The sequence below is a fragment of the Bison bison genome, unplaced genomic scaffold (genome assembly GCF_000754665.1).
Source record: "Bison bison bison isolate TAMUID 2011002044 unplaced genomic scaffold, Bison_UMD1.0 scf7180017864249, whole genome shotgun sequence".
Taxonomy (NCBI): domain Eukaryota; kingdom Metazoa; phylum Chordata; class Mammalia; order Artiodactyla; family Bovidae; genus Bison; species Bison bison.
In genome coordinates, this window is record NW_011494821.1 from 2,677,390 (window position 1) to 2,688,737 (window position 11,348).

The window sequence follows — 11,348 nt, forward strand, 5'->3', positions numbered from 1 at the left end:
CTGCCACCCTGACCTTGGCCTCCCCCATCCCAGAAGGTCTGTCTTCAGGCTCCTGCTCTTGGGTGCCCCATCACTGGGGGCTCCCAGGAGTGGGGCCTGGGGACTCTCCTCTGCTGTCCCAGCTTGGGGTGGGCACCCAGAGGTTCCACCCTCGCTGCAGGCATCCGCACGGGCAAGTGTGTGGCCTTCAACGACACGGTGCAGACCTGCGAGATCTTCGGCTGGTGCCCCGTGGAGGTGGACGACAACATCCCGTGGTAACGCCCTGTCCTTCCCGGGAGCGGGGAGCAGGGTCCCCAGCCCAGATAGAGGGGCGTCCGGATCTGTGCTCTGGGAAGGTCTGTCCCTACTTCTTCCAACCCCACCCACACCCCATCTGTGCCGCCCAGGCCAAAGATGCCTCAGCCCCTGATCAAGGGGCCTAGGAGTCCACATTACAGCACACCCACCCCTCCGATGACCCAGGAAGATCCCATGGGTTCTCACAGTCCCAGCCCCCCAGCCCAGCTCCCGTGGGCCCGAGAGGGATTCCTGGGGAGGGGCTGGTGAGTGAGTGCGGTCTCCTCCAGCCCCGCCCTTCTCCGAGAGGCCGAGAACTTCACTCTCTTCATCAAGAACAGCATCAGCTTTCCACGCTTCAAGGTCACCAGGTTCGTGGGAAAAGCAGGCAGAGACACAGGAGGCCCTTGGAGGCCACCACTTGTCCCCTCTGTCACCCTGCACTCGCGCTGACTTCCTTCTGGGGCAGAAGCTCGGCCGGGCCCCTGCAAGTGGGGCGGCTGCCTTCAGCTCCAAGGGCTGTGGGAGGAGCGTCTCTGGGGCCTGGGAGGGAGGGGCTCCCGAGCTCCCCGGCCAGGGTGGGTACCCTTCCAGCTGGCATGCTGCTGCCTTCTTGCCCGCGCAGGCGCAACCTGGTGGAGGAGGTGGATGCCCGCTACATGAAGACCTGCCTCTTTCACAAGACCCTGCACCCTCTGTGTCCAGTCTTCAAGCTCGGCTACGTGGTACAGGAGTCAGGCCAGAATTTCAGCACCTTGGCCGAGAAGGTATAATGCCGGGTGCGTGGGGAGGCCTGGACCCCAGATCACTGGGCCTTATTTTTTGACCTGGGTTAACAGGCCCAATTAACCACCCCATTCCCCCAAGTCCCTGGTTCTGGTTGACCGTATATACAGACCTGTCCCTTAATATTGGGGCCCCTGAGATGCAGGCCTGTGTCCTCGGCAGGCCCTGGCATGGACCTGGCACCGAGGAGGTGCCCAGAATGAATGGCCATAGGCAGATACGACCTGGATATCTTCTGAGGGCCTGCTGTTTTTCTTTTTCGTTTATTAATTAATTTTTGGATGCGTTGAGTCTTCGTTGCTGCATGCGAGCTTAGGCTACTCTAGTTGCAGCGAGTGGTGGCTACACTGTAGTTGCAGTGAGCAGGCTTCTCGCTGTGGTGGCTTCTCTTGTTGGGGAGCACGGGCTCTAGGGCATAAAGGCTTCAGAAGTTGCAGCACACAGGCGTAGTTGTCCCACAGCAAGTGGGATCTTCCCAGACTGGGGATCAAACCCATGTCCCCCTGCATTGGCAGGTGGATTCTTAACCACTGAACTACCAGGGAAGTCCTGCCTTTTAAATATTAGATAAAAGCAACTTAAACCCCATGGCCCATGCCCTTGACAAGTCCTGTGCCTGCCTGGGGTTACTGGGGATTCTGGAGGAATTCTCAGATGTGCAGTCACGTGGGGTTACAAGAGGAGGGGAACCTTATAAGGAGCACAGACCAGCCTAACTGGGTTCAGATCCTGGCTCTGGCCTGAACAAGCCACATGACCTCAGACAAACTCCCTACCTTCAGTGTTTCTGAGCTTGTACTCCTGTGAAGTGGGAGAAATAAAAGTACAAGTCTTGCGGGGTTGTCCTGAGGTCAAGTGAGTTCACACACAGGATGGCACTTCAGCACTGCCTGGCCCGAGGCATCCAAGGTACATGTTCCCCCGTGATTCGTATCATCAGGCTCCTGCAGGACTCAGAGATGGAAAATCACCCGCCAAAACAACTCGCTCACCCCTTGTGGTTGTTTGGTCGCTCAGTCTTGTCTGACTCTTCTGCAACTCCATGGACTGTAGCCCGCCAGGCAAGAATACTGGAATGGGTTGCCATTTCTTTCTCCAGGGGATCTTCCCGACCCAGGGATCGAACCCACATCTCCTGCTTGGCAGACAGATTCTTTACCACTGAGCCACCTGGCAAGCCCTCATTCACTATACCTTTAACTAGTATGGGGGTCAACAAACTTTCTTTAAGGGGCCGGAGAATAAGCATGAGCCACAGGTCACATGGTTTCTGTTCCAACGACCCAGGGCAAAGGCAACCACAGACAATAGGTAAACCACATTTGGCCCTCAATCCTCAGTTTGCCAACCCCCGGAGGGGGTTTACTCTGTAGCAACACACAGGACCAGAAAGCTGAATGTTACAGTTTTCCCTTTTCCTAAAAATCTCCCTGCCACCCACACTGGGAACTTCTCACCCATCACCATTGTCTGCAAGCATCTAGCCTCCCACTTACCTGCCTAGCTCCACGCCTGCTCTGACCTGACACAACTCTCCTCTTGCTCAGCCCACCCTGACCTGTCCCTGGTTCTTGCCTCGCCCAGAGGAGCTTCACGGTCTCAGGTTCTTTCTTCCCAGCCTGTGTCTTTACAGACTTACTTTTAAAAGTATGTGTTATTTATTTATCTGACTATGCCGGGTCATACTGTGTCACACGGGATCTTCGATCTTCCTTGCGGTGAGCAGTTTCTTTAGTTGCAACATGCGAACTCTGAGTTTTGGCATGTTCCCTGATCAGGGATCGAACCTGGGCCCCCTGCATTGGGAGCACAGGGTCTTAGCCACCAGGGAAGTCCCTACAGACTCACTCTTTAATTCAACAGCAATTTCCTTGCCTCCCATGCTAGGACTCAGGAATTGGTGCAAATGAGACAGTCCTACCCTTGTGGAGTTTACGGTCATGGGTGAATAACCACAGAAAATAAATATATGGCTATAAAGTAAAACATGTTTTAGAAGAAAACACTTTAGAAGGACTCACAGGGGCACATTTGAGACTGAGGGTGGTGGTTAGGGGAGGACTCTCAGGAGAAGTGACCAAAGGATGAGAAAGAGGGAGCCTTGTGGGAATGGGAGGTGGGGGAGGGGGTGACTGCATGTGCAAAGGCCCTGAGGTAGGAAGAATTTGGTGTATTCTAGAAACTGGAGGGTGATGGGCGAGAGCTGGGGCCAGAGAGGGTGACAGGACCTCAACCCTCAAGAAGCTTCTCAGGGTCTCTTCTCAAACAAACAGCTAAACAAAAATGTTCCCTCTTCAAGAGACTGCTGGCACCAGTTATCAGGCAGGAGTTCCTGATCCTACACCCTGGATCTTGAGCTCCTGTGTCCCTGGCAGGGCGGGGTGGTGGGCATCACCATCGACTGGCACTGTGACCTGGACTGGCACGTGCGGCACTGCAAACCCGTCTACGAGTTCCACGGGCTGTACGAGGAGAAAAAACTGTCTCAAGGCTTCAACTTCAGGTGCCTGCCGGGCCCCCACCAGCGCATCTTTCCTTGGGGCCCTGCGGGTTTTTCTACTCCCATCATCCCTTGAGATCAAGCAGGTGTCCCCAGGAGGGGAGCAGAGGAGCCTGGGAAACTCCCATCCTCCTGGGGTTGGCCAAGCAGGGAGCACAAGCTTAGAGGCCTGAGCCCCACCCCGGCTCTCCATTCCCTTGAGGCCCACCTGGCCAGGACTGGCTGGGGAAATTGCCAACGTCAGGAGTTAGGGTGATGGTTGAATACAGCATTCGTGAAATGAGGCTTGGATTCCTGCCAACGATTCCCCTTCTATATAATATTGGGGGCATGGGGCTTCCTCATGGACCTCTAAGGGCTCCTGTGTCCCTGATGGTCTGGGAACTCTTGAACCAAGACGTTTCTCCATCATTCTTGTGACCTCTCCCCTTCCCCAAGATTTGCCAGGCACTTTGTGGAGAATGGGACCAACTACCGGCACCTCTTCAAGGTGTTTGGGATTCGCTTTGACATCCTGGTGGACGGCAAGGTGAGTGTCTGGTGTGAAGGGCAGCCTGAGACACATTCTTGGTTCCTGCTGGTGTCTCTGGGGTGTCTATGGTTTTAGGCAATGGGAAATTGGATGGGCCTCATTCAGCACTTCCATATCTGATAACGTGCTGTTGCAGGCAGGGCTTTCCAGCCTATGAATACATTGCCCCTCTATCTCCCCATGTCCAGGGTGGCAGAGCCAAGGTCAAAACCCAGGGCTCCTGACCAGTGGCTGCGACCCCGTGCAAAGCCAGAACCGTGGGCAGTGGGCTACGGGGCCAGGAAACACTGGAGGGTGGGGAAGTCCCCCGGCCCCCAGCCTGATCTTAGGGCTTCTGAGGAAGGCCTTGTCCACCAGACCTTTCTGACCATTAACCCTTCTTTCCCCTGGGCCCTGCCACCAGGCTGGGAAGTTTGACATCATTCCCACAATGACCACCATTGGCTCTGGGATTGGCATCTTCGGGGTGGTAAGTGCTGAGGCCATGCAGTCATTGTGTTGGGGTCAGTCCCTGTCCTCCCACACCTCAGCAACAAGTTCTCACCCCAAAACCTGACCAAAATTGTTCACTCTTTCTGAGCCCACCCCACCTCCCTAGACCCACAGCCTGTCTGAGGAAACCGAGGCCCAGAGCTGGGGCAGGACAGAGGTGGGAGGGGACCTGAGTCTAGACAGCACTCAGCCTGGGCCCCGAGGTCAGCAGGGATGGAGGTGGGGTGTTCAAGGTCCCGTCCCCAGAACCCTGTGCTCTGTCCTCCACCCACCCCCCTCAGGCCACGGTTCTCTGTGACCTCCTTCTGCTCCACATCCTGCCCAAGAGGCACTATTACAAGCAGAAGAAGTTCAAGTACGCGGAAGACATGGGCCCAGGGGCGGTAAGAGAACTCCCCCACTTGGCCCCTCAGAGGCTTCAGGCCTGCATGTCTGTGCCGGGGACCCATCTGCTTCCGGGGGGCTGACCCACCACCCTCCTGATGCTCACACAGGGACAGCATGACCCTGCGGCCACCGGCTCCACCCTGGTTCTGCAGGAGAACATGAAGACATCCTGACCTCCATCCCCGGCTCCTACTGGATGCAGCAGGAGGGGAGCCCTGCTCCCTGGGGAGCTGGTGGCGTCCCAGCCAGCGCAGAGGGGTCCCTCCACCAGGGTGGAAGGATCTCCCCAGGAGCTCTCCCACCCTCTCAGCCAGGCAGACACCAAGTTGCCGGAAGCTCACAATTCTGGGCTCCAGCTCCGACTCCGCAACCCTCCCAAGGAAGCCTTCCCCAGCCTCAGCCACTCCTGGCCCCAAGCTTTGTGCCTGTCCCTCTGGGCCCTCATCCATCCATCCTGCTCCCTCGTGTCTCCAGACCTCTGCTCTCCCTAATGGCAGCCACTAGCTGCTGGTGATCTTTTAAATTTAAATTAATTAGGATTGAATAAAATTAAAACTTCAGATCCTCCAACTAGCCACATTACAACTGATAAAGACACATGTGGCTAGCAGTTGCCCTACTGAACCACAAGAGATGTTTGCAGTATCGCAGAGAGTTCTGTTGGATGGCTAACCTTGAATCCTGTTCCCTACTGGCCCCAGATCTCCCTGGGATGTTTGTCAACAGTGCTGGCACTTGGGAATTCCCTGGTGTTCCCGTGGTTAGGATTTTTACCGCCAATGGCCAGGGCACGATTCCCTGGTTAGGGAGCTAGGATCCCACAAGCTGCCAGGCCAAAAACAAACAAAGAAATGCAGAAACAGTGCCGGACCCGGGCACACCCCAGATCTCCCAAACCAGAATGGCCAGGGCTGGTCACATGGTCTCCAAAGATAGCATAACCCTTCAGGACCTAAATTTTAGAACTGCTCCTGATGGGGTATCAGACTTCATTGCAGCCAGCATCACCCGGCAGGTGCAGGCCTTGAGCAGGTGTGTAATGTGCTCACAAGCCACACAGTGTCTCATGCACACATACACACGTGCACTCACCCACATGCACAACCTCCTCCCATCCACACTGTGTGTTTGAACAGCTTGGGCCCTGCAAACACAACCATCTGAACACACCTACACCCCCAGGCACAGACTCATGGTCCACGCCTTGTCGCCTCCATGGGGATGTGTTATCTTGAAGTGTGTGAGGCCAGGACGGCCCTTCTTAGTGATGGATCCTTACTCAGCTACCTCTGGTCAGGGTGGGAACCTCAGCCAAATCCTGGGCTCTCTGCCTGTGACCCAGCCCCGGCTCCTGAGGCCTGCCCAGCTCTATTAACACAAGGTCTGAGAAATCAAGGGGTAGAGGATAATAAAAGGAATGGTGAAGACCTCTGCCTTCTGCCTTTTCTTTCCCGCCTTCTCTAAAACTCAGCATCCCAGCTGTGAAACTCAGGGCTGAGCTGAGTGACCGTTGAGGTCCTCCTGGATCTCTCCGTGGAGGTGGTGAGCTGACCCTTAAGCCCTGAGCCCCGCAGAGGCAGTACTGGGGATTGGTTCACCTTTATCCATGGGCCACTGTCCTGGCACAGCGCCTGAACATCGGCGCTCTTCCCAGTCTCCCACATGCCCCTCCCCTGGTTTTGAAAGGCCTAGCACTGGGACAATTAGAGACCCCAGGCATGGCCTCATGAAAGCTGGGCTGGGGAAGGGGCTGGCTGTCCTAGGAGAGAGTTGTGCTGGAGTCCCAAAGAGGAGAGGCAGGTCTTGAATGGAGACAGTGTGGGAGGGGTCTCCAGGGACCCTGCTGTGGGCATGACCCTCCGGCCACATGGGGTCTCTGGGCACCCCCATCACCATGCTCTGTCTAGAGCAGCATTGTCCGACACCAGTGACAGAACGTTCTCTATCTGTGCTGTCCAATGTAGTATTCACGTGTGGCCATTAAGTATTTAAAATGTGGCTCACGCAACCAAGGAACTGGATGTTTAATTGCATTTGTGTTAATTTAAATCGCCACATGTGGCTACTGGCTACCATATTGGATGGCATAGGCTAGCCCCACCCCTTGCCCCCAGGCCCTTGGCCTTCTGCCCTCTTCCCTAGCCAAGAGCTGTGTCTCGGATTTTACAAAACAGGAACTTTCCCTCTTCTTCCTTCTCTGGAGCTACCCGGTTTTGCACCTCCTGTTTCCTTCCCTCCTGAGCAAGCAGAGGATTCCTTCTTGATTTCCAAACCTCACCCAGCCTGGAGACCTCCCACCAGAGGCTGTCTCTCCTCTCCCACTCCTGCGTTTGCTCCCCTCTTCCACCTCCTTCTCACCCTGCTTCTCCACCCTGCTACCTTCTCGCCCTTCTGTTTCCCTGCTACTCGGCCTGCCCTCCCTTCACTGCCAACACCATTCCGGAAAGACCAGTCTACACGTATTCCCTCTGCATCCCCCCCTCTACAATTGGCCTCCAGCCCCTACCACCTTTCTAGATGCCCTTGCCAAGGTTACCAGCAGTGCCCTTGTTGCCACATTCAAGCAGACACTTCAGCCCATATCCTGCTTGGCCTGTCAGTCTCTGACACTGTTGGCCAAGCCCTGCTTTGTTGAAAGATTTCCTTTCAGCAACTCCTAGGTCCCACCCTCCCCTGATTTTCCTAGCCAGCCTAGTATACAGGGAAAAGATAGTTTTGAATTGCAGTTCTGCCACTATATGTACTTGGGCAAGTTGCTTAACTCACCAAGCTGCCTCTGTGAGTCAGGGATAATAATAGCCTCTACTCAGGTTGGGCTAAGATATATAAAGTACCTAGCATGGAGCCTGGTACACAGCAGTGCTCTGCCCCTCCGTCTATCCTCTCTGCCAATGGTGGAGTCAGCAAGCTGTCCCCAGAAATGTAGTCTCTACAGTGATACAGCCTTTGGTTCTTGGTTGGGTATGAGGCTGCCTAGAAGCTGCATTTCTCAGCCACCTCTTGCAACTGGCTCTGGTCATGTGACTAAGTTATAGCTAATTGGATGTTTGTAGAAGTGTCATGTGACACCTTCTGGGAACTTTCATTAAAAGAAAGCTGGTAGATCTTTTGCCCAGTTCTTTATCTTTGTCTCCATCTCACTGCCTGGAATGCGTATGTGATGGTTGGAACTCTAGCCATCACCTTGAATCATGAGGACAAGAGTCAAATCCAGAGGTTGCTGGAGCAGTGAGTGGAAAGAGTCACATCTGGGAGGTCTTTGTGGAGCAGAGCTGGAGCAAAACTGTTGCCCCCAAACTAGGTTCATCTTGTAGTGGGTGTCCAGTGAAAACACACAACCAAGCCAAAGAGTGGGAGAAGGAAGGATTTATTACTTGTAGCAAGTAAGGAGAACACTGGGGATCTTTCTCTGTAACAGTGTCTCTTGGAACAGCAAAACTGGGGAAGTTTCAAGCTTAAGGCACATGCTTATTATTCATGAAGAGGCTTGGGGAGTTTACGTATCATAGAACTGGGGCAAAGGTTGACAGGAGGGTCAGAAAAGCTCAGGGTCATCCCTTAGGTTTCGGTTGATCTAGTGGTTGAAGGGGGTTTCAATTCTGCAAAACAACTCAAGAAAGTGCTTCAGGCTAATCTTTACCATTGAAACAGAACTGCGGGGTCTTTACCACTGATATATCATCTTTGCTGCTGCTACTTCTTTGCCTGACAACAGTTGTTTGATCCTGCATTCTTTTGTTCCTTTAAAATCATTAATTACTGGGACCTGTTCATTCATTATTGAGACCTGTTCAAAGACAAGCATTGTGGCCAGGCTTGGATCACAAAAGCGGCTTAGGGAACAAATGACTTCTCTTATACCAAAATGCTACATTTGGTTCTTTTTCTCTGGGCCTCCTTACTTTATCTGCTTACAATACCAACTCAGGACTGTTTACCCTGAGGCTTTTACGTGGAATTTCTGTTATGTAAGTCAGAACTGATTCTGCCTACTACAGAGATTTTGGGGCTTCCCTGGTGGCTCAAATGGTAAAGAATCTGCCTGCAGTGCAGGAGACCTGGGTTCAATCTCTGGGTTGGGAAGATCCCCTGGAGGAGGAAATGGCAACCCACTCCAGTAATCTTGCCTGGAGAATTCCATGGACAGAGAAACCTGGTGGGCTACAGTCCATAGGGTCACAAAGAGTCGGACATGACTGAGCGTCTAACACTATACTACTACAGAGATTTTTTCTCCCCTAAAACTGTCTTGAGCAGCCCCTGTGTATTTGCTCTGAGTTATCTCACCCTTTCCCATGGCTCTACTATGGGTCCTTCCTGATAACTCCTCAAAACGCCTCACTGGCCCAGCTCTCTTCCCTGAACTCCAACCCCACACATCTGATCCCCCGATTGCCATATAAAATTAATTATTCACTCAACAAACATCTTTCATGCAATGTGTCAAGCTGTGTGCTGGATGAATCAGGCACAGTCCTGCCGTCAAGGAGCTCACAGTTCAGAGAGGGGAACAGGCAAGTAAACAGATGCCATAAACTTCCAAGGAAGTCCCTAAGGAAGGTTGTTAACCCGTGCTGTGCAGTGAGGTCATGGGGAAGGGTTTCTGGTAGAAGAAGCATTGAATCAAGCCCTGAAAGGAGTAGAGCTGGTGGTTAGGACTGATGTCATGGAGAGCCTGATTAGATCTATTCCCAGGGTACTGCTGAGCCATGGGAGACTCCTAAGCAGGAGCTGACCAGTTGGACTTGTGTTTCTGAAATATTGTTCTGGACACCAGGTATAGAAAAGCTAAGTGGGTGAGGGTGGTGGGGGAGGGCGACGAGGTTGCTTGGGGCTGGGAGTCCCAGGAGGAGGCGGCTGTAGCAATTCAGGTGCAGGAAGACAGTGATCTGAGATAAGAGAGGGACAGAGAAGTAGAAATAAGTGGCTGGATTCCAGGAATATTTAAGAAGGAAGTTGGGCAGGGCTTGGTGATCTACTGGTTGGAACAGGAAAGGGGTTGGCTATCCAGACTCCCAGATTTCTGGCTCCAGATTGAGACAGGGACGCAAGAGGCTAGGTTTGCAGGTGTGATATGGGGCTCCATCTTGGACAAGTGGTGGAGTGAGGTGCCAGAGGGTATACAAGTGCAGAATGTAACTGAACCAATAACTGATGAACTTGCCAGGGAAGAGGTGGGCTACCTCCAAGCTCAAGACCTCCCGCCCCAGCTAGGCTATTCCTGTTGCCTGCTCATAGGTCCCTTCCCCAAGTGACAACCCGATTCTGACCCCAGCATTATGTTAGAACCGCTTCCCTTTCCCCCTACACCCCACAGCAGCAGAAGGCTAAACTCCTGAGTCTACCATTCAAGGCCTTTCTCCCTGGCCCTAGGCCTGGGCCCCATCCAGTGGCTGATCTCGCTTCGCCCCTCCCCTAATACACACTGCGCCTCATACCCGCCCCCGAGGGCGGGGGTGCGCTCTTGCCCCTGCCAGGCCGAGATGGCTGGGGGACAAAGCGTAGGGAAGCACCCGTACCCTCCAGGCCCCGCTAAGGGGCGCAGGCCGCGGCCTGGAAGGATTTCGGGGGACCCCAGGTAGCGATGGGGGCGTGACGAGGCCGGTCCCGCCGCAGGGGGAGGTGCCTCTCTGGAGCCACCGCCCGCCGCGGCCCCTCCCCTCTGGGAGCCGGGCGAGAGTCCTGGGCTCTGATTGGGCAACTCCGGAGGGGGGCCGCGCAGCTCCACCAATGAGCGCGCGCCGGGCGCGGCAGCTGGCGGAGGAGCGAGCGCAGCCTGGAGCCGCGGCGCCGCGGGTCTGAGCTCGGTGATCTCGGCCCTGGGAAGGCGGGCGGGGCTGGGTGCGCGCCGCGGGAGCGAGCCTGGCAACCCGCAGGGCCGCGGAGACTGTCGTTGGAAGCTGAGGTAGGGGTCGGCTTGGGGGGGTGGGGGGGTCAAGGGCGGGGGAGCGTGAGGGGACGAACGCCTGATCGTCTGCCCGGAGCCTGTAGGGGAGAGGGATGGTCTGGGAGGTTGCGAAGACAGCCCAGACCTAGTCCATGCGGGGATCCTCCCCCTTCGGTCTGCGGGGCCCAGTCTTTGGGGTGCCTCCTGCCGGAGCCTGCGTCTGTCTGCGCCGGCACCCGGGACCCGGGACCGCATCTCCGAGGACGCTCCGCCGTCTGCGTCCCGTGCCTAGCTCTGATCTGCGGGACCGCGTCCATACCCAGCGCACTACCCCCTCCCCTGCTCTTGGTGGGAGGCCGTGCCTATGAGGAGTGGGCCCAGACTGGGGCACCCACGTGTGGATCTGCGCGGAGCGCTCCGCCCACACGGCCCTCCCCCGAGTCTTCCTGCAGGAGCTGGGGCTGGAGGATGAATGGGACAGATGC

At 55.2% G+C, this 11,348-nt stretch overlaps 2 protein-coding genes across 2 annotated transcripts in view; both read left to right on the top strand.

Moving 5' to 3' along the window:
- The window catches only part of P2RX1 (purinergic receptor P2X, ligand-gated ion channel, 1), an 18,813-nt gene extending 12,410 nt beyond the window's left edge, over positions 1-6,403 (top strand). Inside the window, exons 4-11 of the mRNA XM_010847467.1 lie at positions 91-257; positions 570-650; positions 905-1,046; positions 3,441-3,568; positions 4,004-4,094; positions 4,501-4,566; positions 4,871-4,972; positions 5,084-6,403. Coding sequence (XP_010845769.1) covers positions 91-257; positions 570-650; positions 905-1,046; positions 3,441-3,568; positions 4,004-4,094; positions 4,501-4,566; positions 4,871-4,972; positions 5,084-5,149 — 843 coding nt within the window. The 3' untranslated portion in view covers positions 5,150-6,403. The remainder of the gene's footprint in view (positions 1-90; positions 258-569; positions 651-904; positions 1,047-3,440; positions 3,569-4,003; positions 4,095-4,500; positions 4,567-4,870; positions 4,973-5,083) is intronic.
- Positions 6,404-10,760: 4,357 nt separating this feature from the next.
- CAMKK1 (calcium/calmodulin-dependent protein kinase kinase 1, alpha) overlaps positions 10,761-11,348 on the top strand; it is a 30,039-nt gene continuing 29,451 nt past the window's right edge. Inside the window, 1 exon segment of the mRNA XM_010847468.1 lies at positions 10,761-10,881. The gene's annotated coding sequence lies outside the window, so the exon portion shown is untranslated.